At 42.6% G+C, this 23,264-nt stretch overlaps 1 protein-coding gene across 11 annotated transcripts in view; it reads left to right on the top strand.

The window, feature by feature from the left end:
- Nucleotides 1-23,264, top strand: part of LOC102402606 (protocadherin gamma-C3) — a 173,799-nt gene that overhangs the window by 36,441 nt on the left and 114,094 nt on the right. Inside the window, exon 1 of one of the 11 annotated variants that reach the window (XM_044947564.2) lies at nucleotides 3,186-7,182. The exons of 7 other annotated variants lie outside the window; for them this stretch is intronic. In XM_044947564.2, coding sequence (XP_044803499.2) covers nucleotides 4,759-7,182 — 2,424 coding nt within the window. In that variant the 5' untranslated portion in view covers nucleotides 3,186-4,758. Of the gene's footprint in view, nucleotides 1-3,185; nucleotides 7,183-9,083; nucleotides 12,084-14,353; nucleotides 17,425-19,737; nucleotides 22,181-23,264 lie in introns of those variants that run through there. 3 more of the 11 variants (XM_025294039.3, XM_044947563.2, XM_044947568.2) reach the window with 3 other exon arrangements.

Below are 23,264 nucleotides of genomic sequence, written 5' to 3'. Positions count from 1 at the left end.
ATAGTTTTGAGAAGATTTTTCTTTTGTATCAGTAGAGGTCTATTAAACCTTAGTTTTCTCAAATTTCACCCCCAAACCTTAATAAAGTATGTCCCGAATTTCCTTTAACTTTTCTCCTCTTGGCAAGCTCTTTGTGCCATGGGTTGCTTTCCTCTTGCTTCTTAGTTATTGTTTTTCTATTATGTGGCATATCTGAGATTCTTTGTTTTATAATGTGAAAAAACCCAGAATTATGGCATCTGATAAGGAAGATCTTTTTTCTTCCCCGTGTTAACTAAAGCAAGTATTTTCTAAAATGATGGAATCTATGAGAGATATTTTCCCTCTTAACTAATTAGGAATCAAAAATGATTTTATAATAAATAAGAGAAATTGATGTATGAAGACCTGAATAATATTCCTAGAACGATCTGTTATTCTTTTCAGGACAATCGCAATATCTATAGCCTTCAAGTTAAAATTTAAGTTAAAAAGACTTGTCTTATCTACCTCACATAAACTCTGGGAAAAGAAAATAATTTTATTAAAAAACATTCAAACTATAAAGTAGTACAGTGAGCAAATATTTGTTTACATCACCATTATTATAATTTTGAATTGTTAACAAGTATAAGTACCTGATGCTGTATGCCTACTACAATGATTTTTTTGCAGTCTGCGTGTTTGATAGTATTTAAAAATGAATGTAAATTGTTAGATGTGGCAAGTAGTGTCCACTTACAAGATATATCTCTAAAAATAGAGGACTAGTGAATAAGAGTGAAGGATTAATAGTATTCAAACAAGAATTTAAATGATTTAGCATATTTAGCCCAGATAAAATAAAGCTTTTGTTACACGGGAACTCTATTCAAATATTTAAGGAAGGAAGAGTTGTCATTTAAAAGAATGATTACTCAATTCATCATAGTGCAAAGGTGTGAATAAAACTATGGCTTGAGTAGAAAGCAGCAAAGTTCTGAGTTGTTAAACAGAAAATGAATTGCCTTAGGAGCTAGAAGATTCTGTTACTGGTGCTTTTCAAAAATAAGTTGATGGTCCTGAGATTAATGGAATACAGGAGATAATATAATTTGATGAGTTGTTGAACTTCAAGCTAGCCAAACTCTTTTCCAATCCTGAGTTTAGGGTTCTATTATTTGATAATACAATGGATTTGCCACTTATGCATCTCGATTTGGTATGCACATGTAAAATAGACAATTCAGAAAATGCCTTGAAAATGAATGAGAACCTCATTTGTAACCTGAAATTGTCAGTATTCATAAAGAAAGATAACACTGAGTTGTTATCGTTAAGTTAACCGCTAAGGATAGTTAACGAATGTTTTTCTAAATCAGTGTTTACTTTCAACAATTGTATAGAATTATTTATTTCAAGGTTTCAAGTGTATATGACTAAAGATTATAATCATACACATTTCAAATATAATTTTTTGGACATTTGTGATATGATTCTTTAGTGGTTTAATCAGAATTTAATGGTAAATAATTTTAAAGACTTCAATCCTGGGTATTGGTCATGGGAGTCAGATGGGCTTTTATAGAAATATTAAGATTTGTTTCATGTACTCTGAGAGTGTGTTATTTTAGTATAATACCAACTCTGGATGATTAAGCTAATCTTATACATCCATTGTTAAAAAGCAAAGCTCACTAACGGTCTCATGGCTGGTAGACTGGTTTATTTTCTTATCTGCTGAGTAACTGAGATACGAGGCTAGTTTTCTTTATTCTCTTAACTGAATTACCTGTGAGTATTTCATTTAATCAAATAAAATGTCTCACTGACAGAAAACCTATTAGATTCTACTCTGACAGTAGTCATTCGTTCATGTGAACTGACCAAGTCTCAAATCCTGGCAATCATGAAATTTGCTACGTTGTGACTGAGGCTCCTTTGACTTACATACTACAGGTCATTATTAATAAGATAAGAAGTCTGATAGTTTGAGCATATAATGATTTGGAAGCACCAGGAAAAAAAAAAGTCTACCAAAGTATTGGGCTGCTTTATTACCCAATTCTGATCAAATGATTGGAATGGAGATCAAAGGGGAAAGAGTAGAATCTCTGAGAGGATCATTTGAAGAAATATACATCTTTGCCTGGGGATGAATACCTAAACACAATGCCAAACATATGTTTCTTCAATAGAAAAAATTTGCTTAAAGAAAAGAGAGGTCTTCCCTGGTGGTGCAGTGGTTAAGAATCCATCTACCAACGCAGGGGACTTGAGTTGGATCCCTGGTCCTACAAGAACCCACATGCTTTGAGGCAACTTAGCCTGTTGCTCCACAACCACTGAAGCCCTAGAGCCTGTGCTCCAAACAAGAGAATCCACTACATGAGAAGCCCATGCACCGCAGTTAGAGAGTGGCCCCTGCTCACTGAAGCTAGAACCCAGCACAACTAAAAATAAATAAAGGAAAAAAAAGGAGCAAAAGTAAATAACTTACTGCCTGGGAAGACAAATAAACTTTCCATAAATTTTTTTATATAAATAAATGATTCTTCCCAACAACTCAACCAATAATAACACACTCCCTTTAAAAGTACAGCATTATTTCAATCTTATGCAGTAATTTTATGTTATATTTAAACACCTTGGTGGTTGAGTAGAGATCTTTAATATTTTATGTTGTAGAGTAACTTAAAAAACTTCATTATCTCCTTTATCTAGATTTTGTTTAGCTCTAAAGAAGGTACCCAGAAGTGTTAGGTTAATCAAAACTTTTTAAAAAATAGTAGAATAAGGGACGAATATGAGATGATGCTATAAATTTTGAAGTATCAGGTAGAAAAAAATCATGACATTGGGAGTCATGATATCTGTGCATGAAAGTTTTGTTTGAAAATGTCTGCAAGTACTCATGATGTTTAATGACCATATACTTCTACCAACAAGAAATTCAAGATTGCTACTGAACAAATAGTTTTAAATTCCTATTTATGTAGTTAATCTGAAATACTCAAATTGTTTCCCTTGAACAAAAAGTAACATCTTTTATATACTTGAAAGTGAAAGTGAAGTTGCTCAGTTGTATCCCACCCTTTTTGACCCCATGGACTGTAGCCTACCAGGCTCCTCCGTCCATGAGATTTTCCAGGCAAGGGTACTGGAGTGGGCTGCCATTTCCTTTTCCAGGGGATCTTCCCATCCCAGGGATTGAACCCCGGGTCTTCCGCGCTGCAGACAGATGCTTTGCCGTCTGAGCCACATAGTGAAAGCAAATATGATATGAATTATTTTGATAGATTAAAATTTCTAGATTGATAGATTATAAACATTTCATTCAAAGTATTCCCTGTATTTTGTAGTAATGCCACCAAAGACCAGAAATAGATTACTTAGTTGCAAACTTGTCACCAACTGAGGTAAATTTTTATAGTATTACATCTAGTTCTCCCTTCTGGTGCTGCTAGCTACTCCCCAGGGCTTAAAATAATTTATAAAGCAAGGCTATTTCTTACCAGGTTTTCATTTCAAAACAGGCCACTCTCTTCTGCAACTATGTGAAAGAAACTTTGTTTTATTTCCGCCAGCAAAGAGTAACCTCGGATCCATCAACAATTGAGTTTTACTTCATTAATAGCAGTGGAGCAATGAGTACCTCTAAGGATCTGCTCAGGATAGTCCAGCATGTATGCTCAAAGGTTGTTCAGAGACCCATCTTTTCTCAAGTATAGGGTATGATGATTATTTAAATTGCATAATTAAAAGAAGCAGTGATACCAACACTTATGAATCCACAGCCAGTGGAATCTGCAAATTTCTGTCTTCTCTACAAAATGAGTTGCTTCTATAGCTGATTGTAGCTGCTTGGCTTCTCACCTATTTCTAATGGCACTCTTTGAGCGTAAAGCATCAGTCAAGGCCAACGATGATTCCCTTTTTTTCTTCTTAGGAGATTGGGAGTGTGGATATTTCTATTCCTACATTGGTTCTATGATTATACAGTCAAGGATAAAGCAATTCCCTCTCATTTTAAAATTTATTAAAATAAAGGAACTAAACAGTCTCTAAGGTTTCATTCAATAAAAAGTTATTACATTACTCCTCTGTGTATTAAAAATAAAATGGACTCTCTGCCTTATTACATAGTTGTGTCTAGAATATAGAATATGTTCAGTATTATTGAATTAATTTAAATATGCTGATATAAATGTTTCTACATAATATCTTACATATACAGACCTTTTACACACCTTTTAAAAATAAATCATACTTGTTTTATCTCCATGACTGATTTTTATCTATGTGAACTGAAGTGTGAGGCAGTGTCTAACAATCATTTCAAAGTTGCAGAGCAGAGAATTTAAAATAAACTATCTGGGATTAATAAACACCCATCCATGAACATTGTTACATTGTCACAGTTTTTTAAAATTTATTTTAAATGATATATCAGAGATGCATGAATTGAAGGAATAAAAGAATTTCAAAGGATAAAACAACTTTCTGAAAAATCAGTTATTTTGCTTCAGTATGGTGCAGTAACTTAGTAAGGACTCTGAGCGCCGCTGTTCACCAATCAGGGGAAAAATGGTTCACAAGATCCGCCGGAACCACTGAGCTTTTACATCACAAAGAAACGCCAGACTGAGATAAACTGTCTTCCAAGCTGCACTAAATTCAGACCTCGATACCACTGGATTCTGGGCTTCTTTTCCGAATACACAGGGCTTCACGCAGACGTCCTGTCATCCAGAAATACAACAGGAGATAGGCCAGTGTCTGAAAATCAGCAGGACAAGAATGGCGGCTCGGCAGAGGGGCGGGGACTACAGAGCATTCATCCTACTCTTCATCCTCCTGGGGACCCAGAGCGAAGTCTGGGCAGCACAGATTCTCTACTCCGTGCTGGAGGAGACAGAGACGGGGTCTTTTGTCGGTAATATCGCCAAGGATCTGGGACTGGAGCCCAAGGACCTGGCGGAGCGCGGGGTCCGCATCGTCTCCAGAGGTAGGACGCAGCTCTTCTCTCTGAATCCGCGAAGCGGCAGCTTGGTCACCGCGGGCAGGATAGACCGGGAGGAGCTCTGCGCCCAGAGCGCGCGGTGTCTGGTGAACTTTAACATCCTGGTGGAAGATAAAATGAATCTTTATCGTATAGAAGTGGAAATAATGGATATTAATGACAACGCTCCTAAATTCTTGACGGAAGAAATGAATGTGAAAATAATGGAGAATACAGCTCCTGGGGTACGATTTCCGTTAAATGAGGCTAGGGATCCGGATGTGGGAACGAACTCTCTCCAGAGCTACCACCTCAGCCCCAATCGCCACTTCTCCCTGGTTGTGCACACCGGAGAGGATGGAACTAAATATCCGGAATTAGTGCTGGAGCAGGTACTGGACCGGGAAGAAGTGGCAACTCACCACCTCCTCCTCACCGCCTCTGACGGCGGTGACCCACCACGATCCGGAACCGCCCGTGTCCAAGTAACAGCGGTGGACGTGAATGATCATGCGCCAATCTTCTCTTTGCCCCAGTACCAAGTAACTGTCCCTGAGAACGTGCCAGTGGGCACAAGACTGCTGACGATAAGTGCTATAGATCTGGATGAGGGAGTGAACGGGGAAGTGACATACTCTTTTCCGAAAATTACTCCAAAAATTCTACAGATATTCCAGCTGAACTCTCACACAGGAGAATTATCGACTCTAGATGGCCTAGATTATGAAGAATCTGGCTACTATGAAATGGAAGTTCAAGCTCAGGATGGTCCTGGTAGTATGACAAGGGCTAAAGTACTGATCACAATTTTAGATGTGAATGACAATGCCCCGGAAGTGACTGTAACATCTGTAAGCAGCTCAATCCCCGAAGACACTCCTCCTGGAACAGTAGTGGCGCTTTTCTACCTTCAAGACCGAGATTCTGGGAAGAATGGCCAGGTGACCTGCACTATTTCAGAAGATCTGCCTTTTAAATTAGAAAAATCTATAGACAACTATTACAGATTGGTGACAGCAGAAAACCTAGACCGGGAAAAATTCTCTGCGTATAACATCACGCTGAAAGCCACAGATGGTGGAAGCCCACCCTTGTCCATGACAACTCACATCACCATGAATGTGGCAGACACCAACGACAACCCACCTGCCTTCCTGCACTCCTCATACTTTGTCTATGTGCCTGAGAATAACCCCAGAGGCACCTCCATCTTCTCAGTGACTGCACATGACCCTGACAGCAACGAGAACGCCCGTGTCACATACTCCCTATCTGAAGATACTCTCCAGGGGCCTTCTGTGTCCTCCTACGTCTCCATCAACTCAGATACTGGTGTCCTCTATGCACTGCACTCCTTCGACTATGAGCAGTTTCGGGACGTGCAGTTGAGAGTGACTGCAAGTGACAGTGGGGACCCACCACTCAGCAGCAATGTGTCTCTGAGCATATTTGTGCTGGACCAGAATGACAACACACCTGAGATTCTATACCCTTCCCTCCCCACTGACGGTTCTACTGGTGTGGAGCTGGCACCCCGTTCTGCAGAGCCTGGCTACCTGGTCACCAAGGTGGTGGCAGTGGACAGAGATTCAGGACAGAACGCCTGGCTGTCCTACCGTCTGCTCAAGGCCAGTGAGCCAGGGCTCTTCTCGGTGGGGCTGCACACGGGCGAGGTGCGCACAGCGCGGGCCCTGCTGGACAGAGATGCTCTCAAGCAGAGCCTGGTGGTGGAGGTCCAGGATCATGGGCAGCCCCCTCTCTCGGCCACTGTCACACTCACGGTGGCTGTGGCCGACAGCATCCCAGATGTCCTGGCAGACCTGGGTGGCCCGGAGGTCCCGCACGACTCTGATGCTTCAGGCCTCACGCTGTACCTGGTGGTGGCTGTGGCTGCAGTGTCCTGCGTCTTCCTCGCCTTTGTCATCGTGCTCCTGGCACTCAGACTGCGGCATTGGCGCAGATCTCACATGCTGCAAGCTTCGGGAGGTGTCCCTGGAAGTGTACCGGCGTCTCAGTTTGTGGGCGTGGATGGGGTGCGGGCTTTCCTACAGACCTATTCGCACGAGGTCTCGCTCACCGCAGACTCTCGGAGGAGTCACGTGATCTTCCCGCAACCCAACTATGCAGACACACTCATCAGCCAGGAGAGCTATGAGAAAAAGGATCCCTTGTTAACATCCATAGATTTTTGTGAATGTAAGGGTGAAGCCCACAGTATTCAGGTGAGTTCAGTCATTCATTCATCTTTATATCGTCGAGAAATTATATTTTGTGTAAATGTTATTGTTTTGCGAAATGCGTGATTTGAAGATGGAGTTAAAAAAACTTTCAAGTGATAAAGCAAGATTGTTTATTTCAGTGGTGATTTTTTAACATGGAACACTTATTGACAGAGTGCTTTAGTACCATATTTACGGTGAAAGCATATGGAGAAGATTGTGAATAAGTGGATAATCACATTTTTATGTTTTGTAATTATGTTCCTCATGGTGTTCTTAATTCATGTATTTTATAAATGAGAATGAATTGTTAAATCTTATTACACAAGGTTAGCAAGAAAGTACACCTCAGCCTTCTCAGGATTCTCTTTAGATCAGATCTGTAAAAGGTTGTTGAAGACATTTTCAGTCTGCAAACTTTTTTTTCTGTGCCCTGCTTCCACTTCCAAGTACCTCTCTTTGGTGGCCTTGAAACATCTCAGTTGCTCTTGACCTATTTAAACTTTAATCGCCTATTAAAGCCAGATTCTGGTAGAAGTTTTGTTGATGCTTAAAGGATAAAATTTATGTGTCAGGCTTCACTAAGATCTTTATCAATGACAGACGTGGAGTCTAATGGCATACTAAAGATCGTTGTCCAAAATCAATAAAATGAGATATCAAATAAAGTGTTAAGTGTTTTAAGTAACATTTGTGAAATAGGCCATTGCATGTTTTTAACCCAAATTTTGATGTGTTGTTTTAGTGATGCAGTCACGTGAAGTGTGTATGTGGGCTCTACAAGTAGGGGAGTTGGGATGCTGGCTTTATGAAACAACCATGTCATACACTCAAGTCCTAGAGCAGTAGTGAATTTTACTTATTTGGGTCTGTTGAAAAATTCAGAGACAATTTAATCTGTAATTAACTACATCTTCACTTGTTATATAACATTTTAGTAAAACTCAATACAGCAGTTGACTAGTATCAAGAAGTAGTTGATGACAAGGTAATCTTGTTTGAATGTTAAGAGAACAATTTTTTTTCTAGCATAAAGTCTAGCATGTTTTTCTTCCATAAGGTGGTGGTTTGCATCTAAAGATCTGTGCAATCCTGTGGAAGTGCATTTCATACATTCTGTAACATTCAGATGTACAGTCAATAGGGGGAGAGGACAGTGTTACATTCTGTGGGGCAGAAATGTGATTATCAGATATTTTGAAAAAGAACCCTCCAATTAAATTTATTATTAAAAGTACTTTTAAACAAAGGGGAGAGATCATCACTAAAGTCAGTGAGCTATTATACATTTTCTAGGGACTGTTTCCTTCAACTGTCATTATGGGATGTGGTAAGTACAGAGGTGGGAACAAGTGCCTCAGTACAATAGACCTTGCTTAGTGAGTTTGTGATGCAAAGCAAAATATAATTTTCCCCTGGTAGTTTTGGAGACTCAAGTTGAATTTTATACCCAGGAAAATAATCATGCAATGGGAAAGAGAGGATAGGCTCTTTTCTGAAAGCCTATAATCATTTCTTTAAGTGAGATCTCAGAATTGAAAACCAAATGTTACTATAAAGAAATTGCTAAAATTATTTTGGAACAAGAGAGGGATGTATAAATTGTGCCTTTTGAAAGACATAATTTCACCATTACTGTTGCCCTCTGGGAAGAAAAATGGAAATAGGTACAAAAAATGTAAGGAAGAATAAGGAAAAAGGTGACAAGGAAAGAAAGATGAAACCTTATCCAATATATTGCTAATTAATGAGTATTTACAACAGCTATGATCTGAGATCCTTTAAGCCAAATCTGTGTTACAGTTATCATCCTATTACTAGTGCGGATTTGAAAGTTGGGGAGTAATTATGTCAACGTATAGATGTTTATGTATTAAACCTACCGATTGACCTAAAAACCTGGAAAGTTGGGATGGTGACGCTTCTAATAGTACGAATTAAATATTACCAAATATGCGTGCGTACTTAGTCGCTAAGTCGTCCCCAACTCTTTTGACACCCCGGATTCCTCTGTTCATGGGATTTCCCAAACAAGAATACCAGAATGGGTTGCCATTTCCTTCCCCAGGGGATCTTCCCGACCCAGGAGTCAAACACGCGCCTCCAGCATGACAGGTGGATTCTTTACCGCTGAGCCACCTGGGAAGCGTGTTATTAAACATGCTTACGTCTTTAAAAAATGATTTTTCAGCTGGATACACGGTGGTAGTGACGGTAGCTGGTTAAACTGAAGCAGCAGGGGCTGCAGTTTCACAGTGCGGACTCTGGGCGCCGCTGTTGGCCAAAGTCGAGAGCTTGGGGCTGGCGATCCCGTCGCGCAGCCGCAGAGCACTTTCCCTCTCAAGACTCGCTAGTGTTGTCTTTCCACCGATTCCTCCTCTGGAGAAGAAACCCTGCCTGACCCTCACGCCGAAAATAAAGCTGTTGGGAGCTCCGGACGACTGCAACATTATTTGTAATCCGGCGTCTCCAAGCCGGTGAGCAAACTAAGAAGGGGAGCAAGAGGGATGGGGAGCGGCGCTGGGAAGAGCGGCTGGGCTGAGAGGCGGCCAGTGCTCTTTCCGTTCCTGCTGTCTTTGTTCTGCCTGGCGCTCTCTGAGCAGATCCACTACAGGATTCCCGAGGAAATGCCCGAGGGCTCGGTGGTGGGGAATCTCGCCAAGGACCTGAGACTCAGTGTCCACGAGTTACCGACTCGAAAACTGCGCGTCAGTTCGGAGAAGCCTTACTTCACTGTGAGCGCAGAGAGCGGGGAGTTACTTGTGAGCAGCAGACTAGACCGGGAGCAGATATGCGGGAAGAAGTCAGCTTGTGCTCTGGAATTTGAGGTTGTTGCTGAAAATCCATTGAACTTTTATCACGTGAATGTAGAGATCGAGGATGTCAATGACCACAAGCCTAAATTCTCGCAAAATTCCTTTGAGCTACAAATAAGTGAGTCCACAAAGTCCGGGGCACGATTTATTTTAGGATCTGCCCATGATGCAGATATTGGTACCAATTCCCTACAGAATTACCAGCTCAGTCCTGATGATCATTTCTCACTTGTGATTAAAGAGAAGTTGGATGGCAGTAAATACCCTGAGCTGGTACTAATGACACCTTTAGACAGAGAAGAACAGAAATCCTACCACTTGACCTTGACGGCCTTGGACTTCGGGGATCCACCCCTGAGCAGTACTGCACAGATACAAGTCCTGGTAACTGATGCCAACGATAACCCTCCAGTGTTCAGCCAAGAACTATACAGGGTGGAGCTTCCAGAAAATGTGCTTCCAGGCACCACTGTGCTTAGAGTAATGGCCACTGACCAAGATGACGGTGTCAATGCTGAAATCACTTTCTCTTTCACTGAAGCAGGCCAGATTACCCAGTTTGACCTGAATTCTAATACTGGGGAAATTATTATTCTAAATACATTAGATTTTGAGGAAGTGAAAGAATATTCCATAGTTTTGGAAGCAAAGGATGGTGGAGGAATGATTGCCCAGTGTACAGTGGAGATAGAAGTCCTAGACATAAATGACAATGCCCCAGAAGTGGTATTCCAATCTCTACCGGATTTTATTATGGAGGACACCAAGCTGGGAACACACATTGCTTTGCTGAAAATCCGAGACAAGGATTCCGGACACAATGGAGAGGTTATTTGTAAATTAGAAGGCGATGTTCCATTTAAAATACTGACTTCTTCAAGAAACACATATAAATTAGTTACAGATGGAGTTCTAGACCGCGAACAGACCCCTGGGTATAATATCACCATCACAGCCACTGACAAAGGCAAGCCACCCCTCTCCTCCAGCTCGAGCATCACGCTGCACATCGGTGATGTAAACGACAACGTGCCAGTTTTTGAACGGGCTTCCTATGTGGTCCATGTAGCAGAGAACAACCCTCCTGGTGCCTCCATCACTCAAGTAAGCGCCTCCGACCCTGACCTAGGGCCCAATGGCCACGTCTCCTACTCCATCGTGGCCAGCGACCTGGAGCCGCGCGCGCTGTCGTCCTACGTGTCCGTGAACCCGCAGAGCGGCGTGGTGTTCGCGCAGCGCGCCTTCGACCACGAGCAGCTACGCGCTTTCGAACTGACGCTGCAGGCCCACGACCACGGCTCGCCCGCGCTCAGCGCCAACGTGAGCCTGCGCGTGCTGGTGGGCGACCGCAACGACAACGCGCCCAGGGTGCTGTACCCGGCGCTGGGGCCCGACGGCTCGGCGCTCTTCGACACGGTGCCCCGCGCCGCGCAGCCCGGCTACCTGGTCACCAAGGTGGTGGCGGTGGACGCAGACTCTGGGCACAACGCCTGGCTGTCCTACCACGTGCTGCAGGCCAGCGAGCCCGGACTGTTCAGCGTGGGGCTGCGTACGGGCGAGGTGCGCACGGCGAGGGCCTTGGGCGACAGGGACGCGGCCCGCCAGCGCCTGCTGGTCGCTGTGCGCGATGGGGGACAGCCGCCCCTCTCGGCCACCGCCACGCTGCTCCTGGTTTTCGCCGACAGCCTGCAGGAGGCGCTGCCGGACCTCAGTGACCGCCCGGCACCCCCTGACCCCCAGGCTGAGCTGCAGTTTTACCTGGTGGTGGCCTTGGCCTTGATCTCGGTGCTTTTCCTCCTGGCGGTGATTCTGGCGGTCGCCCTACACCTACGACGGTCCTCCAGCCCTGCTGCTTGGGGCTGCTTTAAGCCTGGTCTCTGTGTGAAGTCTGAACCTGGGGTTCTCCCCAACTACAGTGAAGGAACTTTACCTTATTCGTACAATCTGTGCGTTGCTCATACTGGAAAGACAGAGTTTAATTTTCTAAAATGTAGTGAGCAGTTGAGTTCAGGACAAAACATACTTTCTGGTGATTCATCTGGAGCCTTATTTCCCTTTTGTAATTCCAATGAGTCGACTTCTCATCAGGTGAGTTTCCTGTAAGTATAACCTGCTTTTTATTGTGTCGACAGTTCTCCATATTCACAGGAAAAAAGTGGCACATCTCTGTTTTAGTTCATTTTGCTTCATTGAGGTTTGAAGATACTCCAGTTTTATTTTGTTTTGATTTTTCACATTGATGATTTATGGCAAGCCTGAGTCAATCAAGTCCATATTCACCATTTGGACAACAGCATTTCCTCACTTCATGTGTCTGTGTTGTTGCTGCTGCTGCTGCTGCTAAGTCGCTTCAGTCGTGTCCGACTCTGTGTGACCCCACAGACAGCAGCCCACCAGGCTCTGTGGTTCCTGGGATTCTCCAGGCAAGAACACTGGAGTGGGTTGCCATTTCCCGTTTGATAAATCTCTAAGTATTTCAAACTTTTTAAAATTATAGTCATCATGTGAAAGTGAAAGTGTGAAAGTGTTAGTCCCTCAGTCATGTCCCATTCTGCGACCCCATGGACCCAGCACTGGAGACCACCAGGCTCATCTGTCCATGGAATTCTCCAGACAAGAATACTGGAGTGAGTAGCCATTCTCTTCTCCAAGGGATCTTCCCTACCCAGGGATTGAACCCTGGTTTCCTGCATTGCAGGCAGGTTCTTCATCATCTGAGCCACTAGGGAAGCCCTGTGGTGATCTATAATCAGTGATCTTGGATGTTACCATTACAAAAAGATTATGTTCGACCCACCAAAGGCTCCAGTGATGGTTAGTGTTTTTTAGGAATAAAGTATTTTTAATTAAGGTATGTACTTTTTTAGATATAATGCTATTGCATACTTAAAACATAACTTTTTTTAACATAACTTTTATACACACTGGGAAACCAAAACTTTCGTGACCCACTTTATTGTGTTATTCTCTTTATTGTAGTGGTCTGGAACCAAAAATAAAATGTCTCCAAATGCATCTATACAAATTTTAGATCTAAACATTGTCTTAAGAATGTAGTAACCAGCCAAAAAGCTGTAATACCATTTTTCAAGGGAGGTTGAATTCAGAGAAATTATGTGTCTTTTAGTGGTGTCTTACCAGGTTCATATTATAAAGCAGTGAAGTTGTGGTTTTTTCCATAGGGGAAACTTTTGGCAATGTTATATGGTCTCCCATAAAGCTACTGAGATTTTTATCTAAATTTTTCTTTCTACAGATTAATAAATGATTATTTTTTTCAACTAGACATACTGTAAATGTAAAAGTAGGCAATCATATAAATCTTAAAAGAAAAACAAGCTAAAATTAGATATTTTTCTTAATTGACTTAGCTGTTATTGTTTCCATACTAATCTGATACTTTGTTTCCTATATTTACTTCTCTTTTGCTTCAAAGCACTAGAATAAGGTCGATTAACCTAGATTTTTATATAGATGTACCTACTGTAATTGTCTTCATTGTACTGTGTGTATAAATGTGTGTAAAATCATTTTACTTGACTAAGTGCAACACAGGTTCACTATGCTTATCAGAAAATAAAAGCATGTTCTCCTTACTTGCAGCATAGGTTTTTTCAGGATTAACCTGTAATAATGCTCATTCTATAGGCTCCTCCATCAAAGAAAACACAATGTTTTGGCCTCTGTTGTTCCTCTTACACACACTTCTCCTACATAATTTTTGAAATGTCTTTTTTGCAGACCTAAACTAATATAGCTAGAGGTCTTCTAGTCATTCTACTATCTCTAGGAGAAAATGGAATGTTGAAATCTTCAAATTTAGACCAGATTAGCAGTCTCAAGTGGATACAGTTACATATACAAGATAGCAATACATTGTATCAGGCTTTTGCTGTACTTCCCTTAGTAACTGGCCATTTTACAAACTGCTGAAGGAAAGAGACATTTATTCTTGCACTGGCACTTTTTGACTCCTTAGTGATAATTATGTGTTTCTTACTTTTGTGATTCTTTTGATCAAAGTAGTAGTTAAGGTAAAATTTTAGGCTATTTGTTTACCTTTAGAAGTTAACTAAGTTGGCTTTAAAATGTAATCACCTCTCATAGGCAGAAGAATAGATAGAAATTTGCTTTCGATTATATATTCATTTGTACCTTTCAAGTATTTTCTATTCAAATAGAAATTATATAAAATTTAGTCTGTGATATAACTTGAAAGTAAAAGCATTTATCATATTAAAATTTCACAATATTAATTTCAAAACACTACTGTGTGACTAAAACGGCATTTTAAAAAGAAAATTAAAAGGCAACCACTCTACAGAAAGTTTACTATATTGATCAAATTGGTTTAAAACCAAATAAAACAACTTCTGAATCAGTCATCTCCAATAGGTATATTTTAGCCTAAAAATGAATTAATTTCCAGTAATGAGTGGGGTTCTTACTTAGTTGATAATAGATACTGAAGATATTAACACTAATGCTTAGAGCATATTAAAATTTTATTTTTAAAACAGTAAATACAGTACAAAACTTTGAGTAATTTAATATGATATAAACCCCAAAATCTGGTTATGTAATAATACTTTGTAAGACTTTAACCCTATTTCATTCCACATTTCTTGGAAATTACTTTTAAAATATGAGTTCAGGGATAATTTATTCCAAACAGACTATAGAAAACAAGTAGCAATTTTTCCCCTGGCAATCTAGCATAGGATATTACAAATGTAAGTGACTGCAGTAACTGCCTAGGACTCTGAGCGCCGCTGTTCACCTACTTGGAGATAAAGTAACCAAAAACCAGCCGGAAACTCAGGGCTCTCACCTCACAAGAGATCCGCAGATTTCACAAACCAACTGGAGGCCTGCGGCAAAATTCCATCCCTAAATTTGGGATACTCCAACTTTCCAGAAGATGATCTCTATAACTTCAGGAACAAGGTAAACAAAACATATATGCCCAATGAAGATTCTGAGTGGATTCCATAGCGAAAGAACAATGGCCGCTCCAAAGAATTACGGAGGACGCGGCGAGCTGGTACTGCTGTGCGCGCTGCTGGGTGCGCTGGCAAAGATCGGGAGAGGACAGATCCACTACTCTGTGCCTGAAGAGACCGACAAAGGATCCTTCGTGGGTAACATCTTCAAGGACCTGGGGCTGGAGTCACAAGAGCTTTCGAAGCACGGAGTCCGCATCGTCTCCAGAGGTAGGACGCAGCTCTTTGCTCTAAATCCGCGAAGCGGCAGCTTGGTCACCGCGGGCAGGATAGACCGGGAGGAGCTCTGCGCTCAGAGCGCGCGATGTTTTGTAAATATTAACATCCTAGTTGAGGATGAAGGGAAACTTTGGGGAATAGAAGTAGAAATCACTGACATCAACGATAATAACCCAAAATTTCAGGTCGAAAATCTGGAAGTAAAAATTAACGAAATTGCTCTGCCCGGAACACGTTATCCACTGCCAGAGGCTGTGGACCCGGATGTGGGCTTGAATTCCCTGCAGAGCTACCAGCTCAGCCCCAATAACCACTTCTCCCTGGACGTGCAAACTGGAGACGACGGAGCTGTAAGCCCAGAGCTGGTGCTGGAGCGCGCCCTGGACCGCGAGGAGGAGGCTGCTCACTACCTGGTCCTCATCGCCACGGACGGAGGCGAACCGCGTCGCTCCAGCACAGTGCACATCCGAGTGACAGTGTTGGATACAAACGACAACGCCCCGGTTTTTGCTCAACCGATTTACCGAGTGAAAGTCCCAGAGAACGTGCCCCCGGGTACCCGGCTGCTTACTGTAAGCGCTAGCGACCCGGATGAAGGAACCAACGGGGAAGTGGCTTATAAATTCTGGAAAATTAGTGAAAAGCAATCTCCGTTATTCCAACTGAATGAAAATACTGGCGAAATATCAACAGCGAAGAGTTTAGATTATGAAGAATGTGCATTTTATGATATGGAAATACAAGCTGAAGATGTGGGAGCACTTCTGGGGCGGACCAAAGTACTCATTTCAGTGGAAGATGTCAATGACAACAGACCCGAAGTGACCATTACATCTTTGTTTAGCCCAGTCCTGGAAAATACTCTTCCTGGGACAGTAATTGCCTTCTTGAATGTGCATGACCGAGACTCTGGGAAGAATGGTCAAGTTGTCTGTTATACACGTGATAATTTACCTTTTCAATTAGAAAAATCAATTGATAATTATTATAGATTGGTGACTTGGAAATCTTTGGACCGAGAAAAGATCTCTATGTATAATATCACAGTGGAAGCCTCAGATCTAGGAACCCCCCCTCTATCTACTGAAATTCATATTGCCCTGCAAGTGGCAGACATCAATGACAATCCACCCATTTTCCATCATGCCTCCTACTCAGCCTATATCCCAGAGAACAACCCCAGAGGTGCCTCCATCTTCTCTGTGACTGCTCATGACCCTGACAGTGGCAGCAATGCCCAGGTCACTTACTCTCTGACCAAAGGCAGCAGCATGGCGGTGCCTCTCTCCTCTTATGTCTCCATCAACTCTGACACTGGTGTCCTGTATGCTCTGCACTCCTTTGACTATGAGCAGATCCAAGACTTGCAGCTACTGGTGACAGCCCGTGACAATGGGGACCCTCAACTCAGCAGCAATGTGTCCCTGAGCCTGTTCATACTGGACCAGAACGACAATGCACCAGAGATTCTGTACCCCATGCTTCCCACTGATGGCTCCACAGGTGTGGAGCTGGCACCTCGCTCTGCAGAGCCAGGCTACCTTGTTACCAAGGTAGTGGCAGTGGACAGAGACTCAGGACAGAACGCCTGGCTGTCCTACCGCCTGCTCAAGGCCAGTGAGCCAGGGCTCTTCACGGTGGGGCTGCACACGGGCGAGGTGCGCACAGCACGGGCCCTGCTGGACAGAAACACGCTCAAGCAGAGCCTGGTGGTGACAGTCCACGACCATGGGCAGCCCCCTCTCTCAGCCACCGTCACACTCACTGTGGCCGTGGCAGATAGCATCCCAGATGTCCTTGCCGACCTGGGTAGCATCAGGACCCTAACCAACTCTGAGGATTCAGACCTCACACTGTACCTGGTGGTGGCAGTGGCTGTCGTTTCCTGCATCTTCCTTGCCTTTGTCATCGTGCTGCTGACGTTCAGACTATGGCGGTGGCACAAATCGAGACTTCTCCAGGCTTCCAGTGGTAGGTTAGCAGGCCTGCCAGCCTCAGGATTTGTGGGCATGGAAGGAGTACAGGCTTTCCTGCAGACCTACTCCCATGAAGTCTCCCTTACCTCTGACTCTCAGAGGAGTCACATGATCTTCCCCCAGCCCAACTATGCTGACATGCTCATTAGCCAAGACAGCTGTGAGAAAAATGATTCCTTGTTAACATCCATAGATTTTCATGAATGTAGGGATGAAGCTGCTGCTGTTCAGGTGAGTTTGGTTCATTGTTTATGTTTATTTCTTAGAGGAATTATATTTTTTTATAAATTTAATTTGTGTTTTGAAACATGCATTGTAAAGAAAGTTTAAAGATGGCTTTTAAGGTGTACCGCAGAGTTTGGGGTTTGTGTTAGTGATACAATAAAATTGAGTTCTAATCATCATAATTGTTTCATCTGCTTTCCAAAGGCTTAGACAAGACTTTAAATATTAACTTTTAACCTCTTAAAACTTTTCATATTTTACCATAATTATCATCTATTCATTTAAGAAATAGCTACCCAACCACATAAAGTCAGTTCATTTTATATATAGGAATATATATGTGTGTGTGTGTACACATGTATATGTATAGACACATAAAGGTATATATAAATTAGCACTTACAAAAATTATTGAGGTTTCTTAACCCTTGTATTAGCTTAGTAAAAGTAAAATACATGTCAGAATTTTTAGGATTCTTAGGATTTCACCTAAAACTAAGTTCTTGAAATTTTTCTTCAGTTTAAACCTCTTTTATGAGTTCTGTATCTGTATCAGTACCCTTCAAAGCTTTAATACTTCTTGTATCTCAAAGCAAACATATTTTAAAGGGTGGTGGTAGGTAAGACTGGTTCCCAAATGTTGTGTGTCAGTGGTCACCCAGGACTCATACCAATGGAGACATGGCATCTAAAGCCTAAAATGGCCATTGCCCTCCCCATCAAATTTGAAATAAAATGTCATCTTAAAATTGTTGAAAGTTACCTCTGTAAAATGCAGAAGAACACATTTCATTAGAATTCCAGTGAGCTGTTTTGACTGTACAGTCATGTGAAATGTGCTGTGTTCTCATGGTTAGAGTTTGAGAGTGTTAGTTTTAAGAAAAGAAGTTACATGTACACAAATTCTAAACAGGCCAATTGGTTCAATTAAAAATGATTCCATTTGGACTTCTGCATCCCTTGTTATAGCATTTAAATAAAACTAACGGTTGATTTGTCATCAGATGAGAGTGGAAAGTACAATGAATTATTTGTTATCAACTAAAAAGACATTTCCGAGGGATTGTGCTGTTTCTCCTCCAATCCATATATAATGGTAGGAATTAGCTTTATATTCTGTAGTGTTTAGGTGTACAGTCACTTACGGAGACAACTGTTTTGTTGACACTTTGCAAATTTAAAAAGTGAATGGAAAGTTGCCCCAGTACTCTTGCTGAAAGCATTCACTAATTGCAATAATAATAATAATAACGAATGGAGTAAAATAATGAAAACAAATGTCACTATATTCAGTGAATTTATGTAAATAAATTTACCATGAACTCAGTTCCTCCAATTCAGTATAAAATGTATACATAGATAAGAAAGTAATGCATTCTACTAGAATATCCCTTTGTGACTTTGTATTGACAGACAGACAAGTATTTCAATACATTTTAAGGGTGAATTTATATAAGATATTGGGTATGACATAAGCCAGTTAATTCTGAGAAATGAAGTAGAAGGTACACCAGATAATCTCTGGCTACATCATAGGGACAGTTTCTTTGGATGAATACTTCTTGAGTTAGAGTAAAAAAATTATTTTGTAAAGAGTGTTGATATCAGAGATGTTTGAGGATTGGTGCAAAATTACACAACTTTACAAAATAATTTGCACTAGTATTGATGTTCTCTAATATATGTGACATGAAGTAGCACTGATTATGTAGACATGTGGGGTAAACTAGGAATCAATGAAAGAAGCTTTAAAATTTTTTACATATCATAGCTAATAAACAGAAATGATTCATGGAATTGGTAGACAACAAACTCTCTGAGGGCAAGACCTGTGTCTTTTTCATTGTTATATTAACACTGACAAGGACAGTGCTTAGCACAAAGCAAAAGTTCAGTGTATGTTTGCAGAATGGTGAAATAAATGGACCAATATATATTAACTTTGTAAACAAACCCAACATGAATGATATTTCTAACAATTTAGAAACAAGACTTTAAATAAGCCTTGATGATTTAAAATATTAAATATATTAACGTAAAAATATGGCTTGTTAAGTTTTAAACTGAAGCTGCAGGGGCTGTAGTTTACCAGTGCGGACTCTGGGCGCCGCTGTTGGCCAAAGTGGAGACCTTGGTACAGGGGACTTCCTCGCGCAGCCGCAGCTCACGTTCCCTGTCTCAGACTCGCTAGCGTAAGCCTTTCCACCGTTTCCTTCTCTAGAGAAGAAACCCTGCCTGACCCTCATAAAGCTGTTGGGAGTTCCGGACGACTGCAACATAGACATTATTTGTAATCCGGCGTCTCCAGGCCGGTGAGCAAACTAAGACGGGGTGGGGGCGGGGGGCGGGCAAGAGGGATGGGGAGCGGCGCTGGGAAGAGCGGCTGGGCTGAGAGGCGGCCAGTGCTCTTTCCGTTCCTGCTGTCTTTGTTCTGCCTGGCGCTCTCTGAGCAGATCCACTACAGGATTCCCGAGGAGATGCCCGAGGGTTCGGTAGTGGGGAATCTCGCCAAGGACCTGAGACTCAGTGTCCACGAGTTACCGACTCGAAAACTGCGCGTCAGTTCGGAGAAGCCTTACTTCACTGTGAGCGCGGAGAGTGGGGAGTTACTTGTGAGCAGCAGGCTAGACCGGGAGCAGATATGCGGGAAGAAGTCAGCTTGTGCTCTGGAATTTGAGGTTGTTGCTGAAAATCCATTGAACTTTTATCACGTGAATGTAGAGATCGAGGATGTTAATGACCACACTCCAAAATTCTCGCAAAATTCCTTCGAGCTGCAAATAAGTGAGTCTACGCCGCCAGGCACGCGATTTATATTAGAAGTCGCGGAAGATGCAGATATTGGCTTAAACTCTCTGCAGACTTATAAACTTTCTCTTAGCCCTAGTTTCTCGTTGATAAATAAGGAAAAACAAGATGGTAGTAAATTCCCGGAACTGGTATTGGAGAAACCCTTAGACCGGGAACAACAGAGTTACCATCGTTTAGTACTGACTGCCTCAGACGGTGGCGATCCACCCCTAAGTGGCACTACTGAGCTCCAGATCCAGGTCACTGATGCCAATGATAACCCCCCGGTATTTACCCAGGACGTATACCGAGTCAACCTTGGAGAAAACGTGCCCCCAGGCACCACTGTGTTGCAGGTGTCAGCCACCGATCAGGACGAGGGCGTCAACTCAGAAATTGCTTATTCCTTCTACAGGTCCGGGCAAGTCTTTGGTCTGAATTCAAAGAGTGGGGAAATTACAACGCTAAAAACACTGGATTTCGAAGAAATCAAAGAATATTCCATCGTGGTGGAAGGGAGGGATGGCGGAGGACTGGTTGCACAGTGTACAGTTGAAATTAGCATTCAAGATGAAAATGACAACAGACCAGATATTACATTTCATTCTCTAGTCGAAATGATTCTGGAAAACGCAGTGCCAGGAACTCTGATTGCTCTGATCAAAATACATGACAGAGATTCCGGGGAGAATGGGGAGGTTAATTGTCGACTAGAGGGTGAAGTACCTTTTCAGATAATCTCTTCCTCCAAAAATTCATACAAGTTGGTAACAGCCGGGACCCTGGACCGAGAGCAGATCCCGGAGTACAATGTCACCATCGTAGCCACTGACAAGGGCAAGCCGCCTCTCTGCACCCATACAAGTGTTACCTTGCATATTACTGATGTCAACGACAATGCTCCGGTTTTCCACCAGGCCTCCTACGTCGTCCACGTGCCAGAAAACAACCCACCTGGAGCTTCCATCGAACAAGTCAGGGCCTCTGACCCCGACCTAGGGCCCAACGGCCAGGTCTCCTACTCCATCGTGGCCAGCGACCTGGAGCCACGCGCGCTCTCGTCCTACGTGTCCGTGAACCCGCAGAGCGGCGTGGTGTTCGCGCAGCGCGCCTTCGACCACGAGCAGTTGCGCGCCTTCGAGCTGACGCTGCAGGCCCGCGACCACGGCTCGCCCGCGCTCAGCGCCAACGTGAGCCTGCGCGTGCTGGTGGGCGACCGCAACGACAACGCGCCCAGGGTGCTGTACCCGGCGCTGGGGCCCGACGGCTCGGCGCTCTTCGACACGGTGCCCCGCGCCGCGCAGCCCGGCTACCTGGTCACCAAGGTGGTGGCGGTGGACGCCGATTCTGGACACAACGCTTGGCTGTCCTACCACGTGCTGCAGGCCAGCGAGCCCGGACTGTTCAGCGTGGGGCTGCGCACGGGCGAGGTGCGCACGGCGAGGGCCTTGGGCGACAGGGACGCGGCCCGCCAGCGCCTGCTGGTCGCTGTGCGCGATGGGGGACAGCCGCCCCTCTCGGCCACCGCCACGCTGCTCCTGGTTTTCGCCGACAGCCTGCAGGAGGCGCTGCCGGACCTCAGTGACCGGCCCTCGCCGTCTGACCCCCAGGCTGAGCTGCAGTTTTACCTGGTGGTGGCCTTGGCCTTGATCTCGGTGCTCTTCCTCCTGGCGGTGATTCTGGCGGTCGCCCTGCACCTGCGACGCTCCTCCAGCCCTGCTGCTTGGGGCTGCTTTAAGCCTGGTCTCTGTGTCAAGTCTGGACCCGTGGTTCCTCCCAACTACAGTGAAGGAACTTTACCTTATTCGTACAATCTGTGCGTTGCCCGTACTGGAAAGACAGAGTTTAATTTTCTAAAATGTAGCGAGCAGTTGAGTTCAGGACAAGATATACTTTGTGGTGATTCGTCTGGGGCCTTATTTCCACTCTGTAATTCCAGTGAGTCGACTTCCCATCCCGAAACTCTAATGGCGGTGAGTTCCATTTAAATATCTACTCTTTTTCATCATCTCTGCAATGTTTTATTCACATGAAAATATATTGCATCTTTTAAGTCTAACGAGTTGCTTAGGAATAATTAGAGCTCATCCGAAAGCTGTATATCCAGCCTTCAAGGGGAATGGTGAATTGAGAATAGATATGTGACATAATATCTTACCCAGTTAAGATTTACCAAGTTGAGAGAGTATGCTCTATGCTTCACAACAAAAGTCTTTTTGCCAATTTCTTATCTCTTTTCTAATCTAATGAAATTTACCCATTGCTTTTTTATTCTTAATTTAACATATTTAGATGTTTGTTATATATAAGTAAACATTAAATTTAAAGTAGGTAGTCACTTCATTCTTTACAGCAAAAAAGCTACTACTAGGTATCTTCCTTCACTGATTTCACTGGTACAGTTTACATCTCTTTCTTATATTTATTCCTCATGTCTAGTTCCTTAAATCTACATATCTGTGAGTCTTTGAAGTCCTTAATATTTAGAGAAAAAATTACTGTGTGATATATTGTGTGAGAAAGACTCAATGAACTCATCAGAAAATCCAAGTCATTATCTAAGTTCCTTCAAATTTCCTTGAATGCAAAATCCTCTTCTTTATAGTTAACAGAAGGAGATACTTGATAAGAGAAAAGGAAATGCTGCTCCCTCTATCACTTGCTCTCACATCTGACCTATAGCAGAAAGAGAGGAAAGTCACTGTATTTGTCTTATTACTTGGAGCCCTAAACATTAGTGACTAGTGACATCCTTCTATCTGTAGGAGGGAAGGAGAATTCTGAATTACTTTTAAGGCAAAAATCTACTAATTTCAAGCACATAAAAGATGCCATTACATAAGCATCTGTCTTTTGTTTGTTTTCTATTAGGAACTGCTTCAGTAAATAATTTCTTTACAAATTGCTGAAAGAAATTTCTTATTGTGGTACGTAATTTGTTCTACATCTTGTGTTTTTTTTTTACCTCAAATTATTACTTGAGTTTAGATGACCCTTATAATAGGAAGTTTAAGATTATATTAATATTGCTAATTTCTTGATGAAAAAACTGAAATG

This window comes from Bubalus bubalis, chromosome 9 (genome assembly GCF_019923935.1).
Source record: "Bubalus bubalis isolate 160015118507 breed Murrah chromosome 9, NDDB_SH_1, whole genome shotgun sequence".
Lineage (NCBI taxonomy): Eukaryota > Metazoa > Chordata > Mammalia > Artiodactyla > Bovidae > Bubalus > Bubalus bubalis.
This window is presented reverse-complemented; position numbering and strand designations above follow the sequence as displayed.